The sequence below is a fragment of the Sebastes fasciatus genome, chromosome 15, assembly GCF_043250625.1.
Source record: "Sebastes fasciatus isolate fSebFas1 chromosome 15, fSebFas1.pri, whole genome shotgun sequence".
NCBI lineage: Eukaryota > Metazoa > Chordata > Actinopteri > Perciformes > Sebastidae > Sebastes > Sebastes fasciatus.
Window position 1 is genome coordinate 16,411,077 of NC_133809.1, and position 17,866 is coordinate 16,428,942.

At 41.9% G+C, this 17,866-nt stretch overlaps 3 protein-coding genes across 3 annotated transcripts; 1 reads left to right on the forward strand and 2 right to left on the reverse strand.

The window, feature by feature from the left end:
- Positions 1-1,489: 1,489 nt before the first annotated feature.
- dnaaf2 (dynein axonemal assembly factor 2) lies at positions 1,490-3,699 on the forward strand. The gene is made up of 2 exons (XM_074660600.1): positions 1,490-3,138; positions 3,218-3,699. Exons 1-2 carry the CDS (start codon positions 1,576-1,578, stop codon positions 3,590-3,592), a joined length of 1,938 nt encoding a protein of 645 aa, XP_074516701.1. The 5' UTR covers positions 1,490-1,575; the 3' UTR covers positions 3,593-3,699.
- Positions 3,700-4,478: 779 nt separating this feature from the next.
- Positions 4,479-9,552, reverse strand: lrr1 (leucine rich repeat protein 1). Its single transcript, XM_074660602.1, has 5 exons — positions 9,116-9,552; positions 7,691-7,789; positions 6,344-6,596; positions 5,292-5,766; positions 4,479-5,206 (listed from the first exon to the last, which is right to left on the reverse strand). The coding sequence occupies exons 1-5, from the start codon at positions 9,296-9,298 to the stop codon at positions 4,951-4,953; spliced, it is 1,266 nt and encodes a 421-aa protein (XP_074516703.1). The 5' UTR covers positions 9,299-9,552; the 3' UTR covers positions 4,479-4,950.
- A 3,496-nt stretch (positions 9,553-13,048) lies between these two features.
- LOC141782978 (transmembrane protein 151B) lies at positions 13,049-17,598 on the reverse strand. Its single transcript, XM_074659839.1, has 2 exons — positions 17,353-17,598; positions 13,049-14,817 (listed from the first exon to the last, which is right to left on the reverse strand). The coding sequence occupies exons 1-2, from the start codon at positions 17,464-17,466 to the stop codon at positions 13,192-13,194; spliced, it is 1,740 nt and encodes a 579-aa protein (XP_074515940.1). The 5' UTR covers positions 17,467-17,598; the 3' UTR covers positions 13,049-13,191.
- Between the last annotated feature and the right edge of the window lie 268 nt (positions 17,599-17,866).

Genomic DNA, 17,866 nt, shown 5'->3' on the forward strand with positions numbered 1-17,866 from the left:
TGTTAGGGTGACTGACAGGCTCAGGTGGGGGGGTTGTTCTGTTGGTTCATTGTGTTTTTTCTTTTTTTTTCTTTCTTTGTCATCCTTAAATTACCTTGGTGTTGTGTACCTTTTTTTCAGTATCAATTTTGGTGCCCTTTTTACATTATACACGCATCAATAAAAATTTTGAAATTAGAAAGCAATCTTTCCCGGTTGTCTCATGCAGTAATGCCGTTGAGTGGTGCCTGCCCACATCCTACTTACTGCACCACTTGATGTTTAAAGCTCCCATATCATGCTCATTTTCAGGTTCATACTTATATTTTGTGTTTCTACTAGAACAAGTTTACATGCTGTAATGTTAAAAAAAAACTTTATTTTCCTCATACCGTCGGCTTGAATATGCCTGTATTCACCCTCTGTCTGAAACGCTCCGTTTTAGCGCATTTTGACGGAACTGCGACGGAATTGCAACAGAATTGTGTTGCTAGGCAACAACTTGGGTCCATGTGTACTTCCTGTCAGTTAATGACATTCACATACACTTCAACCAGGAAAGAAACTGGGACACATTTAGAATGTTTGCGTTTAAAATTGTGTCAAGGGTCTAAATATTGTAGATTTCTGACATCACAAATGGACAGAAACCCTGACAGTTTGTTTCAAATGCAGTTTCTGAATACAGGCTGTGTGTATTTCCCTGTGGATTGAGTTTTTGGATACTTTCACAGTATTTATATAGGACTTAAGCCTGCTTTATATAAAAAAAACATGAAAATCTCACTTTTTTATAATATGGGACCTTTTAAAGGGGAAACTCCTCTAAATAAAGTCCCTTTTTTGGTGGAATTTCCTGGCTCGCTGTCCCTGATTGGTTACCTCATGTCCAATACTTGAGTGTCCCTAGTCTCCTGCCCCATCGCCACTTTGGTCACCTAAAAAAAACTGAATATGAATTAAAAGACATACAAAATAAAAAGCTAAACGCAATCACAGTTCAATTTACAAAAAATAACATTGATATAAAAAAAAAATACAAATAAGAATACAATTAATTAAATACCTTTTTTTTTTTAATGCAATTGCGTAAAGTAAAATATATTTTATTCACGTTTTTGTGCATAACATTATAGGGTTATAGGCCTCTTTCATGGAAGATATTTTGACTTCAACCTTCTTATTCAATCTAGCTTGATAACTCAGCCTGCAACAACCTCCAAAAGACAGAATATTTCTATTTATAATATCTATTTCTATCTATAGAAATATATCTATTTATAATATAGTTTTAGGCAGGAGATGTTTCACCCGGGAGGTGTTTCCTTGTTGCACCTCTCGTGTTGCTATGGTTACTTTAACACAACTAGGGCAGTTTGCTGGAGCTGGAGGTCCAAAACGAGCTAAAAACACACAGAAACTGAGCTAAAACGACACTAAATTCAGCATTTTTTTTCGGCGAGGACAACTTTTTAAAATTAAGAACATTTTAAAACTGCTGGACTTATTTATTTGGGGGATTAATAAGCTCACGAAGTGAAGTTGTGCGACCGCTAATTTCATCCGCCTCAATATTTCTCCTCGTAAATCATCAACATGGAGGTCGGAGACGAGTTGAAGAAACTGAACGTGACAGCTGTGGAGATGGAGACACTGACAGAAGCTCTCAAAGACGAGGAATTCAAGAAAATGCTGTGCGATTACGCTCATGAACTATCAGACCCTGAGACCAAGAAGAGGTACGAAGTGGAGATCAAGCAGCTGGAGCAGGAGAGAGGATTCACCATCGAGTTCATCCATCCGGAACCGTTCAGGGCTCTCAGGACGAGTGTGAACGGCAACCAGAAGTGTTTCATCAACATCTGCTCCAATGACAAAGTTGGAAAGCCTAAATGTAAACAGAGGGAGTCTGAAGATGGTCGCAGAGGACAGTGCTGGTCCCTGCCTCACAATTTGCACCCAGGGAGAAGAGACACAGATCCAAAGGGCAACAAGATGATGATCTATGATGTGATTTTCCACCCTGAAACTCTCCACATTGCAAGCAAAAACACCAGATTTATGGATATGGTAGACAGCACAGCCATGCAGGGAATCCAGACTGCTTTTGAAGTGACTCTGGATAAAAACAATGTGAGGGAGATGAGCACAAAATACAAAGGCGTCCCGCAGCCTTGTGTCATCCGAAAACCCATACCTGGATATAAACCCTCAGAGGAGCCGGACCCTCTTGCATTCCAATACCCAGAGCCCAAGGAACCACCTGCAACAAAACCCAACGGTGACGCTGAACCTAAAAGCTTCAGCGTCCAGCCTCACATAGCCAAAGAGCCCACAAAGCCAAACTACACAGTAAAATATCGATCCTTTATGGATCTACAGGACTTCAGATTCTCTAGAGACTCTGCCCAAAGCCCCAGGCCCAAACGGATAGTGGTTACCATCGACATGCCGCTTCTGAAGGCGGCCGCAGACGCCAGCCTCGAGGTAAAAGAGAGGCAGCTGCTGCTGGAGTCCGAGAAACCGGCCTACAGACTGGAGCTGGCCTTAGCCTACCCTGTGGATGAAGATGAAGGAGAGGCCAGGTTCGACAAACGGAGAGGGCAGCTTACAGTCACACTGAATGTCCTTCCTTCTGATGAAGCTTTTGATTATTTTGCTGTAGGGCTTGATCAGACTGATGAGAGAGAGGAGGAGAAAAGTGAGTTGGAAGAGGAGGATAAATGGAAGGAGGAGGATGAGGAGAGGGAAAGCAAGAAAAGTAAGGAGGAGGTGGAGGAGGAGGATTTGAGGCAGCAGACGAGAGCAGAAAAAGTTGAAGAGGAAATTGGTGTGGAGGAGGATGAGGAGGAGGAGGAAAAATTTAAGGAACCGGAAAGAAAAGGCCAAGAAGTTGTGGAGGAGGAGAAATTGAAAGAGCAGAAGCAGGGAAATGAAAAAGAGGATGGAAACTTTAACCCACAGAAACATGAAGATAAAAGGGATTCTGATGCAGATAATGTTCCTGCTGAGGAAGAAAACTCCTCGCCTGTTTTAATCACTGCTGAACAGTCAAGCTGCATAGGAAAAGAGGGGGAGGTCAATCTGAACTTGGAGTCAACACCCAAAATGACTTCGGACCACAAAGAGGAGACGGGAGAGAGTGTACACGGAAACGAGGTGAGATAAATCCTGACAATCGCATTGACGAGAAGGTTAAAAAAATGTGTGGTGAGGTGCTTATATTTATCTCTTCTAGGTGGAGACAGATGCTGCGTTTCTACATCACAGATCCAGCGAGGAATCCCAAACTCCCGTAGCAGCTAACACTCAGTGCCAGAACAACGTGAAGGACTGCTGCTTTTCCCAGGAGTGCAGCGAGACGCCTGCAACAGGTGAAGCAAACAGGTCAACCAGAGGAGGTTCAGGCAACAGGGTCACCCTCCTCTCTGAGGAAATTGCCAGGGAGGAGAGGGAGAACGAAGACAACCTGCCGACGGAGCAAATCTTCCACAAGCCACCACCTGTGTTATTGAGGGAAATTGATAGAGATGGAAATGAAAAGATCATCAGTGATCATTCAACATCTGCTGGGTTCATCTTCCAAAACTCCCTGATGTATGAGCTGGACTGAGGACTGTATGCAAATGTTACGAGGAGGTTTTCTTGTACGTTAAAAACACTGCAGTGTGTCCAACAATATTAAATGTGCATATTTTTAAAACCTGAACTTTCTCTTCAGTCACTTTAAAGCTACAGTGGGTAGAATTTGAGCAAATATATTTCTCGCATAAAATGTTTTCAGAAACACATTTCGGTGAACTACTTTCCTAATATGAGAGAAGAAAGTTTACAAATGAGCCGCCATGTTGGTTCCAGTTTGAAAGCTGGGAGCAGCAGCCCACGAGGGAGAATGTTTGTCCAGTCAGGTGCCTTGTGTCTAGTGGCAGCCCGTCTAGCGTCCAATGCAGAGAAGCGAGGCAATCCCTCGCGATAAAAAAACCATAAGATCCTAGCTGGAGTCTGCCGTCCAGCTGCTGTCTATGAGAGCCGGCTGTCAATCATTTGCGAACTCCGATCAAACGGTCAAACTAGGCAGCGCTGATCAAATATAAATCAATATTCTGTTACTGTAATTCCTATTTCTCTCCTCAAATGTTTTCAGAAACATCTTGTAGTGTACCGTTTAGCTGTAAAATGAGAAAGTTTGCGACCCGGCAGCCTTGTTGAGATCTGCTGAGGAAATACCAAGCACCGCCCACCAGCCGGAGCACAGCCAATAGGAATTGGCCAAAGTCTCCCGTCACAGGCTCGATTTTTTAAAGCCTGAAAACAGAGCCATGAGGAGGTGCACAAGTCTAGATTCCTCTCTGAACACTTGAATTTCAATATGCTGAAAGGTTATTATGGAATTTTTGCTCAATGATGCCAAATATATACTGCCTACTGCAGGTTTAATTCAAATACATGACACAAAAATCATTTCAATGTCCCTGAATAAACTACTTAGGACAACATGATGAATACTATTATTTTATTGAGTTTTTCACATGTATATAAAAATTGTGGGTAAAACTCAGTAAAGCTCAGTAAAAACCAACTCCCTTTAGCTCACGGACCCTGAGGCACTGTGTTCAGGAAAAAACTCATGTAATTTCTTTATTCCCCCTGCCTTGTAGAAGTAGGTCAGTAGGGGATGTGCTGTAACAGGCAGGAAGAACAGAAAAGACGATGTATGACACTTAGCAGCAGCAGCAGCAATGGCAAACTGTCATTTTGCGTCTGTTACTGCCCGCTAACATTACATAAAGTCAGTTGCAGATGGAGCAGGAGGTGTGTTTAATGGAAGTGTAAAAAGTCAATATCCTCCCGGGCTTTACCAGAAAACTGTATCCTCCAACAGTATCTCATAACTTGCAAACTATTGCAAAATCCACAGCAGTTTCCAGCAGTCGGTGTGTTTTCCTGTCAAACAAAAGAGTGTGTTCTTCCTCATCTGATTCCTCTCTGGAGGGAGTTGTCTAAAAACTCGGAGTAGCAGGCGAGGGAGCAGAAGTGCTGCTGCACCGGAGCGTCTGTGCCCCCCATGTCGTCCACCAGGACTACCGTGTGGGAGACCTGGTGCAGGTTCATGCTGACCGCCGTCTTGATGTGGAAATTGATGCAGACGCGGCCGCAGTCGCAGGTCTTGGCTACTTCGAGGTCCCGACACAAGTGGGCAGGGATGAGGTGAGGTCCGTACTGTAACCTGAGAGGTGAGTCAGAAAAGATACAATTAGGGGTTTTCTGTGAGAAGTGAAGCTACAGTGTGATATACGTGGTTTAATTCTAACCTGAGGTTGGCCACAGCTCTGGAAGCCATCTCTTGAAGTGGAAGGGGGAATGTAAGTTTCATTGTGTGGTCAAGAGGGTTAGGTTGGATAAACGGGTTCCCAAACAGGTCCAGGTTCTCCAGACTCAGCTTACGGAAGTCACAGGGCAACACGGCCAGCTGGTTATGCGCCGCCGACAGGAACCTCAGCTTCGAGAGTCGGCCCACGTGGAACGGCAAACAGACGAGCTGGTTGTCGTCCAGTTTGAGGTTCACTAGTTCTTTGAGCTGGCAGAACTGAGCGGGGAGGGACTGCAGTCGATTCTGGCTCAGGTCCAGGAGCTGGAGGGTCCGCTGCAGGGTGGACAGGCAGAGGGCCTCACTGAAGGCTTCCAGGTGGTTGTTGTGGAGGATGAGCTCAGAGAGGCAGCTGAGGTCGCCGATGGTGGCGGGGAGTCTCTTGATGTGGTTGTTACTGAGGTCTAGCTTGCGGAGAGCTGCAGAAACAAAAGCAAAGACAAAAACCACACCTTAAAAAGGGGTAATCCAGCTATTTAGTGTTGCACTTCCATAAAATTGGGACTAGCAAGAGACAAATTTAGACTTAATCTAGGGCTGGGACGATACAACGATCTCCCTATTTGATACTATCACGATACTTGGGTGCCGATTCAATATGTATTGCGATTCTACAAGTATGGCGATCTTGTTAACTTTTTTAACACTAGACCATGGGAAAAAGTTAAATCATACACTTCTAGGGACTTTTACTTTGAAAAATATCAAAATTAATACATTAAAATGTTTGATTTTTAGCCTGTATGTAGTCAGAGATGTCCTGAAGTCAATTATATCAGTCATCGTCAGGCATTATTTATAAAAAAAAAATTCCCAGCAACCCAAAGATAAAAAAATAAAGACATTTCCCTCATAAATTAGTGGTATTTTCTTAATTTAAAAAGGGCATGTAACATGTAACTGCATAAACAATGTAAATCAATCATTCTAAAAACTCTATAGGCCAAAATATAATTTTCAGTGTGTAGCCAACCAACCAGATTGTCTCACACCTACCTTTCAGGGACAGCATCCGCATGTCCACCCGTGACAATTTGCAGTAGGAGACCTGCAGCTGCTCCAGAGAGTAGGGGAAGCTGGAGGTGAGGGGGTAGTCCTTCTTGGAGACGATCGTGAGCTTCTTCTTGGGTTGCTCTACGTCTCTGGCGCGAACGGGAGTGAGCGTGGAGAGGGGAAGGCTGCTCGCGTCACTTCCTCTGTCTGCCAAACGAGCGGCCGAGAGGAAGTTCTTCAAGCTATTTGCATCAGCCTGTGAATAAATGGTGGATTAATATATTAATAGGTAAAGCTGGGCATACACTGTAGGATTTTTAGAAATGTTGTTGTGTAATTCATTCATTCATTCATTTGCGATGTAAAGCCAAAGCTCACGATTTATGTGCTCACACTGTACAGGCAGAAACGTACTGTGCCGGCGTATATATACTCGCAGGTGGCTAGGAAGACGTGGACAGTATGTCTTGTCCATTTTGCAGTGAGAATTTGGAGGTAATCTAGCTACGTTTTACTAGATCTGTTGTACATTGTTTTCTTGATGACTACGCTCTGATTACTGTAAAAAATATAAGATATCCGACCAAAATTTCTGATATGCCAGAAATTCATCCGACTGTCCGACAGCCGGTAGGGAGGAGTTCATTGGTCCTCGGTCCTCCCTGTACACTGCAGGGCAAACGACGCCCAACGAAGCTGAAATTCAGTCAGACTCTAAAATTAGTCGTCGTGCGGCTCAAAATTCGGGCCAGAAACGGGTTAAAATCGTACAGTGTATGCCCAGCTTAAGAGAAAAAGCAGACTCGCAGTATCTTCTCAGGTGGTCGTTTATGACCGGATTCCTTGAAATATCTGACCTAAATTCACTGGCCTGGATCATCTTGACACACTTCCTTTGAATGAACATCATGACCTTTTTATTGCTGGGAATAAAAATGTGATTGACCTCCCAAAGACATATTAGGGTGTTCCTTTAGATTTGTGCTCTATTTATTAATGATTATAAAAGTGTAGGTTGACTGAAGTTTGGTTTACACATTTCCCACAATTTTTTATTTCCCCTGTTTACCTACCTAATATGGCATCAGTTGTGCGTGAGTGTGTTTCTTTCAACATGGCAGGTTGAGCTATGTTAGAATCTAGGTGAAAGGTCCCCACTGACCTCAACACAGTCAGGAGGGGCTTTACAGCTACTGGAAACAATGAGGCTGCTATGGCGACTGTCCAGGCATCAGCTGCAGTCAAAACAACCGAATGTGTCTGTCTAGCTGATAAACGAGTGAGAGGACAGCCTCACTTATAAACAACTTTATTCTCTAGACTGTAATTACACCATGTCAGTTGTCGTACCTTGCTTAAACAGATGTCAACAGCAGGTTCCTTTAATCTCACAGTGGCCTTGCCTTCCTCCACAAACCAAGTGAAGAACTTCTCTATGTTGCCTTTCAGCTGCGAAAGAGAAAATTGGCAAATGTCAGTGATGGAAAAATACATGACACAACAACAGGGCGGGAACGCATTATCATTCAACCACGAGTGATTCACTTGCTCGACAAGTGTGGACAGGAAAGCTTTTCGGCCTTTTTGTCAACAACGTACAGGTTTATATCTTTACAGGACTATGACGTTTTAAATCAGAAACTTCTGAGGAGCACCTGAAGGCAGCATTTGAGATCATGAAAACAATACTTCTAGGGTTTCTAATCGTTCTGGGAAAGATAATGATGAGTAATTGAAAATGTATTAAATGACATGGGACAGAGTCAATTGAAAATCAAAAATACATTTAAAGTTGCAGGATGGGTTGCTAATGCAATGTTCAATACGGTCCATTTAAAAAATAAACTGTGGCAGAAGATCTGACAAATAATATAACATGATCAACTCATTTTCTGTCTTATGAAACTATTCTTATTGTAAGAGCTGAGAGGAATGTAAATTAGGTGACCGTGTAGAAAATAAAATGCTGTTATAATGTGACCTGTAACACTGGATGAACCATATTGTGTATCAAACTGTTAAATTACAGTTAACAAAAGTTTATGTAGATAATGTTCTTCTTTAAAATCATAGTTTAAGTAGCCAAATTCTTCCAAATTCTCGTAATATTACGACTTGTTTTCTTGTAATATTATGACTTTATTCTGGAAATCTCAGATTTTTGTCCATCAATGTGGCCCTAATACTCTGTAGTACATTTGCACTTTGGCCCTCACTGCATTAGACTTACATACTCTATACTTAGACTATAAACTGTGTTACCTTCATCACAATGCTCAAATGTTTTGTGTCCCCAGACCGATTTTTTTGCCTAAAATGGCTCTTTTGATAGTAAAGGTTGCTGACCCCTGTTATAGACCCTCCAAATGACAAACGTTTATAGACATGTGAACAATAAATGTAAAGGGAACTGTCATTAAATATAGACTGTTTTTTTTTTGGCTTTTATTGCTATAATCCTATGCATTTATATGGTTCTTATTGTAACTTGTTCCTCCAGCTGCCCCATGCCTTTAATATGTTTCCATTGACTTAGCTGTTGTATGTATGGATGTATGGATGTCTGGACTGGGAATGCTCCAAATGAATTGCCCCCTTGAGAATGAATAAAGTTGTCTGAAATGAACTAAACTGAAATGAAATGCAACTTAAAATCAGGCTAATTTGGAGAAAAAACAACAGCAGAAACCTGCAGGGATAAATGATATGAATGCAGCTCCAGCAGCAGTACATGTACAGACAATAATAACATACCAGCAGCAGACAGTGACTGACCTTGTACTTGGAGCCTGCTCTGTCTTTAGCTGTGCAGATCATCATGTAGATGTTGCTTCGTTGACTCGTCTTGTCCAGATGCTTCCCGATGGACAGAACCGCTCTGGTCCCTTTACCTCGACTCCTTATCCCAAACGAGGGCAGCATCCGATTCACCACCTCCACATCACACTGCAGCTTCATCTCCAACACAATACCACACAGAAACACTTACAATCCTCCTGCAGCTACTGACAGACTCATCCGTCTCCTGGATGTCAACAACAGGACCAGCCCTGTCCTCCGGGCTGTCCTCCGAGCTGCTGCTGCATCTGACCGGCCGTGGAAGACACTACCTACAGCGGGTATACTGAGCCTTCAGTGGGCCGCGGTGGTTGAGCTTCACAGTATCTTGACAAGTTGTAATAAAGGTCCTGATGATAGTTTCTCAGGTTGTCAGTCAGTCAGCTGGTTAGCTGCTGCTAGCATGATTCCGCGCGCGTGGGAAGTGACGTCATGGAAGCGTCAACTCTGCCCGGGCGCGCGATGAGCAGGAGAGAGAGGGACAGGAGCTTTTTAATGAACAATATAATACATCTATTATTTAATTACATTCATGTTTTTCCTCTCTCTCTCTCTTTATTTTATTTTATTTTATCTACTTTATTATTTATTCATTTTTTGTATTAGTAGTAGTCGTAGTAGTATTTTATTTATTTATTTATTTTAGTAGTAGTAGTCGTAGTAGTATTTTATTTATTTATTTATGTATTTATTTATTTTAGTAGTAGTAGTCGTAGTAGTATTTTATTTATTTATTTTTTATCTACTTTATTATTTATTTATTTATTTATTTGAGTAGTAGTAGTCGTAGTAGTATTTTATTTATTTTATCTACTTTATTATTTATTTATTTGAGTAGTAGTAGTCGTAGTATTATTTTATTTATTTATTTTATCTACTTTATTATTTATTTATTTGAGTAGTAGTAGTCGTAGTAGTATTTTATTTATTCATTTGATCTACTTTATTATTTATTTATTTTAGTAGTAGTAGTCGTAGTATTATTTTATTTATTTATTTTATCTAATTTATTATTTATTTATTTATGTATTTATTTATTTTAGTAGTATTAGTCGTAGTAGTATTTTATTTATTTATTTATTTCCTTTCTTTTTCTCTTTCTTTCTTTCTATGTTTTTATTTCATGTCACAGACACTCAGTTATGTTCTGCATTTGATATGATGACCTTTGCCATGTCTGCAAAAAAAATAAATAATAAAAATAAAAAAAGATTTGGACAAAGAACAATATAATATGTGTATATACCAGTGGTGGAAATTAACAAATGTACTCAAGCACTGGACAATTTTGAGGTACTTGATTATTTCCATTTTCTGCTACTTTATACTTCTAATCTACTACATTTTAGAGGCAAATATTGTAATTTTATTCCCCTAACTTTAGTTTGTTACTTTTCAGATTCAGATTAATAAAACAAAATATACTCAACAAATAAATATATGATGTAGGCTATTATTATATAGATTAAGATAAGAAATTCACGAAGTATCAGTATATTAAGCAATTCAATTTAGCTCCACCTAATGAATCATTAATTAGAATCCAGTAATATAATATACATTATTCTGAAATGGGAAATTCTGCATAATGAGTACTTTTAATTTTGGTACTTTACTTACAGTAAAAGTATTTCCACAGTGTTTTATTGCTGAACTCGGAGTACTTCTACCACCACTGAGTGACATTATGTGGTTGTTTGTCTGACAAAAATATAAATATTAAAAAATGACTCTTTAATAATCTCCAATGCTATAATACAAATATAACTAAATAAATATATTCCTTAGCAATTGTGGCATCTAGTGGTCAGCAGAAAGAAAGACTCCCCTAAAAACTACACCAGGGAGATATGACTACATTTATTTGAGAGCTGTAGTTACTTTGCATATTTAGATTTTCCATACAAATCACATGGTCATCTTATAAACATAATGCATTGTTATAGATTGAACTAATCAGTATTTTGACCAACAACAGCATTGCAATGTTGCTTACTCATTAATGCATCAGTAATAATAATCCCAAAAAGTAATGTATAATATTATTAATCTACAATTATTTTTGGTCTGATAATACTTCTGTACTTTTATTTAAGTTTGGGGGGTTGCAACACTTACTTGTAATGGAGTATTTTTGAAGTATTGCTTTTACCTTTCCACCACTGATGACGAGCCATAAAGTTTAAAATTAAGGTTCGTGACCTAAAAAAAAGTTGCCATAAAGTTTAGAAAGGGGTTCGTGGCCTAAAAAAAGTAGCCATAAAATTTAAAATGAAGGTTTTAGGAAGGTTTTCCACTTTTCGGTTGTCTACAAATGTCAATTAAATGCATTTTTAAATCTTAAAGTTTGTTTTTTTAAATAATAATCCATCTACAGAGCCTTTAGAAAGGAACCGAATAAAAGTATGGCCTCTCCTGAAAAAAACCCAATATTATGATTGTGAATTAATCAAAATTTTGGCGGGTCCAAAATAAATGTTTTGTTTATCTCTGTGGAAGATATCTGACGTTTAGTTCCCACTTCTAACAAGGCTTGTGAGCCGATAGTAGAACGACGTTGGTATCACGTGGTATCTCTGGGTCGTCAGTGTTGAAAAAAACGGATAAATGAGATTGACGGTAAGTGCCTGGCAACGACTTGTTGTGAAGTGAACGCAAAGTAACAGGGGCGGGAGAACGAGACATCTAGTGGCTGAATGTTATTAATAGCTATCAGGTCCCAGAGTACCATGACAAACTGCTTTACCTATATGATCACAGAATAAGATGAATTTAAGTGAACCGTGCAAAAATTATTGTTATTCATAAAAAATGCCAGGTTATACTTAGAGTCTTTCCTCTCTTCTTCTGCTCTTTATTTACCTCCTGTATTTCACTCAGATGGCACTCCAGTTCAAACAACATGCTGAATTTAAACTTGCATAAATGCATGTTTATTTATACCAACCACTGTCTGTCTAGCCACCACAATGGATTTGAAGTCACTGAATGTCAGTGTCGTCATTCCAGTGTTTCTTTGCTTGTAGTTTTTCTTGAGGAACCAGTGAGCTGTGAGTCTGAGAGTGTCTGTCACCTCAGATCAACATTGTTATCTCTCTTCTTCCTTTTCGTCTTCTATATCAACACACTCGAGGGACTGCACATTTGTTTGTGCTTAAATAGAAATTTGCCACAGTGATCTGATTCATTGTGTGATTTAATCAACTAATTTGAGAGAATAAAACCCCACAATCCCATCCTGTTAGAAGACCTCCTTATACTATTTCTATGTGTATGTTCCACTTTGAAAGTATTCCCTTCAATCTGATATGGTACACGTGACAATACTGTTATGCAATAATAATCCTTCAGGACTACTTTTATTGCTTACATCTTGACATTCAATTCATGTTCCCAATCAGCATCCATAAACGTTTTGTGGTGTTTCATAAAATTCTTTGGGAAAACAAAAACAAATCAGCTTTGGTTTGACTATTAATCAATTAAAAGACAATACCTTTTGATAATAACATGCAACTTTTCTTCTTTCTCGTGTTATTATTACCTTCTAAGTGGCACAAACCTCACACGTATGATAATACATACAAGGTCAATGTAAGAACCAGTGAAGTTTTGCTCCCTTGAAAAATATGACTGATGAGAACAGTAAGATGCTGAGGGTTTTCATTTCTCAGTGGCTTGTATGCACCATTTAATTAGATTTGACAGTTATTATTGTCATTATACACACTGTTGCTGCCACAACAAGGATATATGACAATGCAGAGGTGATGCATTTAGACACACACTACATACGGCTGTTTTCATAGAGACAATTTAACTGTAATTCTATGTGCAATTCAATCATTCTTTGACCTTTAGGCGACTGTTAAAAAATAGAAGTTTCTTTTACTTCACTTCTCAAAAAGCTCCATAAATCCTCATTAATGTCATTGGAGCAGACGGTGACCAACACCATCCATCATTACCGATTTGAATCCATCTTGACTCATCAATAGGTGTCTTTATGTCCTTCACAGATCCGTCTCTACACAGGACGACCCTCTCCGTATGTAATATCGCCTCACTTCCCTCCCGTCCTCGCTGCCGCAGCCCTCGGCCCGATGCACAATGAGAACTGGGAAGAACCGGGCGTCCCTGTAAGTCGGCGGGCTGTCACTGAGCGCCAGCTGGCTGGAGTCGGACCGGCAGCACTGCTCGTCAACGCAGCAGGGGTCAGTCAGGTTGCTGCTGCGGCTCCTCCACAGCGCCACGGTGCGGTGGGAGCCGTACATGCGGCAGAGAGAGAAGCGAGACGTGCTCGAGGAGAGGTGCGAGTGGAGCAGTGCACCCCGGCAGGAGAAGATGGAGGAGCAGCTGGAGCTGGTGGTGGTCCTCCTCCTGCCTCCTCCTCCATCACCTCGTCCGCTGGGCTCCCTGCATTGCTCGCAGTCCTCCTGGCTTTGCAGAGCGCCGTAACTCTGGGCGGTCTGGCTGCTGTCCAGAAGGAAGCAGTTTGAGGATGAGGTGCATTCGGTGTCTTGTAACGAGTTTGAGTCTGCAGTGCTCATGTTTATCAGCATGGCCTCGGAGTAGCTAGGAATCACCTGGTGGTTACAGCGTATGTGCCACTCCATCTCAGTGCTGTCCAGTGTGTCTACTCTTGGGATAGAACAACCGGGATTATTCCCCAAAGGCCTGTCTTCATCTAGAGGAGAGGGGCTGTACTCTAACCCAAATAGTTTCTCTATGCGGTAGTGCACATAAGCAGTGCGATACTCTATCAGCACTCTCAGAGGCCAGGACAACATCAGCAGAGCTGCCAGCCAGAAGGCAACCTGGGAGGTGTACCAAGGCATTCTATCTGGGTCTACGTAGGCGATCAGGTTTTCTCTGAAGTCCACATTCTTCAGCTGCATCCCCTCCCTGGCCTCCATGTAATCATCCAAACCCTCGATTTCAGAGAAGAACCTGGCTCTCTGGTTGAGGTAATCGTTTTCTGGACCCGCCTCTGTGAAGCTGAAGCATTTGGTGAAGCGCAGGCGAGTCGCCGGATGTCCCTCCAAGCCTCTGAGGTCACGCGACACATCTTTCATCCCACAGTGGCCGTAGTCAAACTCACCCTCAGCCACATGGGTGTTCACTCTCTCATGGTACACCTGCGTGGTGGTGTAGGCATCCCCGTTGCGGTATCGAGTGACTTGCCGAGTCCGTCGGACAAAGTGGTAGCTGATGGCCTTCCACCATATGCAAGGCTGGGCCTGTCTCATCCGCAGCACACGCTCGTAGACGCTGTCCACGTCCGCTTTGCTCTGCAGCTCGCTCCTGGCTCTGCAGTGCCAGCACTCCGCCATGTATAAGGCGTAGAGCATGAGCAGGAAGGCCAGAGGGATGTAGATGTAGCCGTCGGAGCAGGGGCTGTCGTGGTAGATCATCGAGTGTCCGCCGACGGTCATCCCGGAGGCTCCCCGCAGGGAGGAGGTGAAGGAGGCCGTGAAGGAGGAGGTGAGGGCGGAGTTGAAGCTGATTTTGGTGACCCGGGTCAGTTGACACCAGGCCACCACGCCCAGGCAGCTGTACATGAGCAGAGAGAGCACAAGGCAGCGCCATTGGGACTCCCGGCAGACACAAGCACCCAGGGACTGCTTCACCGGACTCTGCTGCAGAGAGAAAGAGAGAGAGAGTGATGAGGAAAAGGCACTTAGAGCAATGAGGCCCTGATGAAACCTGGCGGTGACAAAATGCAAATGAACATGGCTGCATTACAGACTGCCAAGGTTTTCCGTACCTAAGCACAAAGTAAATCAAACTAAAGAAAGCTCAGAATAATTCAATTAAACCACCATGTGTCCCTGTCTGGAAGGCTGTGAGTCAAAGCAGCTGACATAAATAAATATTAACTGAGGTGTTTTCACGAATCTATCTCTGAAATTAATTGAATTTTTATTGCATGAGGGCAAATGTACTAGCTGGTAAAGATGTTACATTAAAGCTGCAGTGCGTATAAATGGAGCAAATATGATAAAAAAAAGTTATTTCAATCTGAAAAAAAATCATGTGCCTCCGGTGTCCTCCGGTGTCCTCCGGTGTCCTCCGGTGTCCTCCGGTGTCCTCCGATGCTCCTAATGGCAACTGCAAGATTTCACAGACAGGAGGAAAACAACCAATCAGACCCGGGCTGCAGTCTGCCGTCTCTGAGCAGCTGTCAATCACTCGCAAACTCCGATCAAACGGTCAAACTAGGCAGCGCTGATCAAATATGAATCAATCCGGCTGGTGGGCGGTGCTTGGTATTTCCTTGACTGATCTCTACATGGCTGCCGGGTCACAAACTTTCTAATTTTGCAGCTAAACAGTACACTATAAGATGTTTCTGAAAACATTTGAGGAGAGAAATAGGCACTACAGTAACAGAATATTGATTAAGATTTGATCAGCGCTGCCTAGTTTGACCGTGTGATCGGAGTTTGCGAGTGATTGACAGCTGCTCAGTGATGGCAGGCTCCAGCTCGGCTCTGATTGGTTGTTTTCCTCCTGTCTGTGAAATCTTGCAGATACCATTAGGAGCACTCGAGGACACGGGAGGACACCTGAGGACACAGAGGCACATGATTTTTTTCAGACTACTTGTCTCATGCACTACTGTCAGGATATAGTGACCATTTTATAAAAATAACTTTTCTTAATCATATTGACTCCATTTCTACCCACTGCAGCTTTAACTGTAATGCCGTATTTTTAAATTGTGTTAAATTGCGATTTAAAATAAAAATACAAACACCTCTGCTCTACACTTATCTGCTGAGTATTGGGTGGTTAGCTCAGGGCAGACAAGCAGAAACAGAAAGTGCTCACGTTTGCAAAACTGACCACAAGTCGAATTGTCCCATTCAGCAAAGACACAATGGCCTAAAGCTATTTCATCCGTAACACTAACAGTAAAAGAAGCTAGAGCGTAAACCCAGAGATCAAACCAGGACTGCAACATTTAATGTGTGCATCTGTAAGGAGGATAGTTTGGGCGTTTCATGCATTCATAATTAATTTGATCCCATCGTGTCAGTCACATTTATCACAATGACTTTATGGCACTCTCTAATATTTTTGGTTCTTGTGGTGCCCATGAGATCCTGTGTTCTTGTAGAGACTACCTCTGGTGTTTTATGGAGTGAAACGATTTATGCTGACAACCAGCCCATCCATTACTGCGCTGACACAGGGGTGGGGATGTCACTTTGCTGGTTCCACCTCAGTTGTTTATGGAGCAACAGGGATTCAGTTCTTGTGCACCAGAGAGGACGGACTTTCCTGTAGTCCAGACCTCCTGACGGCAGACATTACAGACTATATAAGCACAGATGCAAAAAATCAATTCTTCTGAATACAATGTCCAGTCAATTTAAGGTTATATCAAACAAAGATAACTAAATAAATCTGTTTGCTGAAGATAAATAGGACATTTGTGGAAAAAAAAGACACTACAGTATAAAACAGGACTTTGCAGTTACATGGACAACAGATCTGAGGTAAGACCACTTGTGCTCTCTTACTATCTGTGCATGGTTGGCTGCACTCAACCAATCCCCTAGATGGAATCATAGTAATTACTCCATGACAGTGGAGCAAACACAGACACATGCACAGTACATTTGATCAACACTTTTTTGGCTTTGCAAAAATAATTGTTTGCTGGCTTATAGCAACTCTTTTGGAATAAAATGCATGCATTTTTTGAGAGTGAGTTTCACATCACTGGATTCTACTGCTACTATGTGAAAGAGACTATTTCAGCAAGCAGAGAGGCTGTTTGGCTGCAGGGTTGTACAGTGAGAGGATGCCAATATAGGATTTATTTTTTCCAGTGAGCACAGAAATGCATAATGCATGTGTTTTTAAATCTATTTTTTTTTTTTTTAAAGAAAAATATATAAAAATAGGCACAGAGTGGGCTTATTTCTATTGCACAACAAGAATGTTCATGTTTTTAACCTGAAAACCTAATGAAATATAAAAAATAGGCAATTAAGAGTGGGCTTATTTCTATTGCACAACAAGAATGTTCATGTTTTTAACCTGAAAACCTAATGAAATATAAAAAATAGGCAATTAAGAGTGGGCTTATTTCTATTGCACAACAAGAATAATCATGTTTTTAACCTGAAAACCTAATGAATGACTGGCATGGGTTCACCTACCTCCTCCAGGACATCACTCTCAGCCGGTGAGTCCTCTTCCTCCTCCTCCTCCTCCTCCTCTCCCTCATCAGCATCATTGGGAGCCGCCGCAGAGTCCAGATCGGTGGAGAGCATGCTGCACTTTTCGCATGTCAGAGAGAGAGAGATTATAAACTCTCGCTCCCTTTTTATTCACTTGCTCTTTTTATTCTGTGCTCCCCCTCTCTGGGCCCCCTTCAGTCCCAGCACAGCGTCTGGTCCGGAGCCAGCAGGCTGCTGCTGCTGCTGAGGCTGCTGCTGCACGGAGGAGGAGACGGAGGAGAGGGGATCCCGCGGTGGTCCCGCCTGTCGGGACGGAGGGGGGCGGGGTGCAGGGATTTCACCGCAGCAGAGGCAGCAGAGGTTGACCATGATGCAGTAAAGCGAGGGTTGTTGTCACTGGTCAGTTAATAAAATCATGCATAATTAAAAAAAAGCACTACTGTGCAATATTCATCCAGATGCAGATGCAGATCCAGATCCAGATGCAGATGCA

Excerpts from the sequence above, each read along its gene's own strand:
- LOC141782978 (XM_074659839.1), bottom strand. The coding sequence starts at position 17,466 with ATGCTCTCCACCGATCTGGACTCTGCGGCGGCTCCCAATGATGCTGAT. Across the intron at positions 14,818-17,352 it reads AGAGTGATGTCCTGGAGGAG|CAGAGTCCGGTGAAGCAGTC; the intron begins GTAGGTGAACCC and ends TTCTCTCTGCAG.
- lrr1 (XM_074660602.1), bottom strand. The coding sequence starts at position 9,298 with ATGAAGCTGCAGTGTGATGTGGAGGTGGTGAATCGGATGCTGCCCTCG. Across the intron at positions 6,597-7,690 it reads TTGACATCTGTTTAAGCAAG|GCTGATGCAAATAGCTTGAA; the intron begins GTACGACAACTG and ends ATTTATTCACAG. Across the intron at positions 5,207-5,291 it reads AGAGCTGTGGCCAACCTCAG|GTTACAGTACGGACCTCACC; the intron begins GTTAGAATTAAA and ends CTCACCTCTCAG.
- dnaaf2 (XM_074660600.1), top strand. The coding sequence starts at position 1,576 with ATGGAGGTCGGAGACGAGTTGAAGAAACTGAACGTGACAGCTGTGGAG. Across the intron at positions 3,139-3,217 it reads AGAGTGTACACGGAAACGAG|GTGGAGACAGATGCTGCGTT; the intron begins GTGAGATAAATC and ends TATCTCTTCTAG.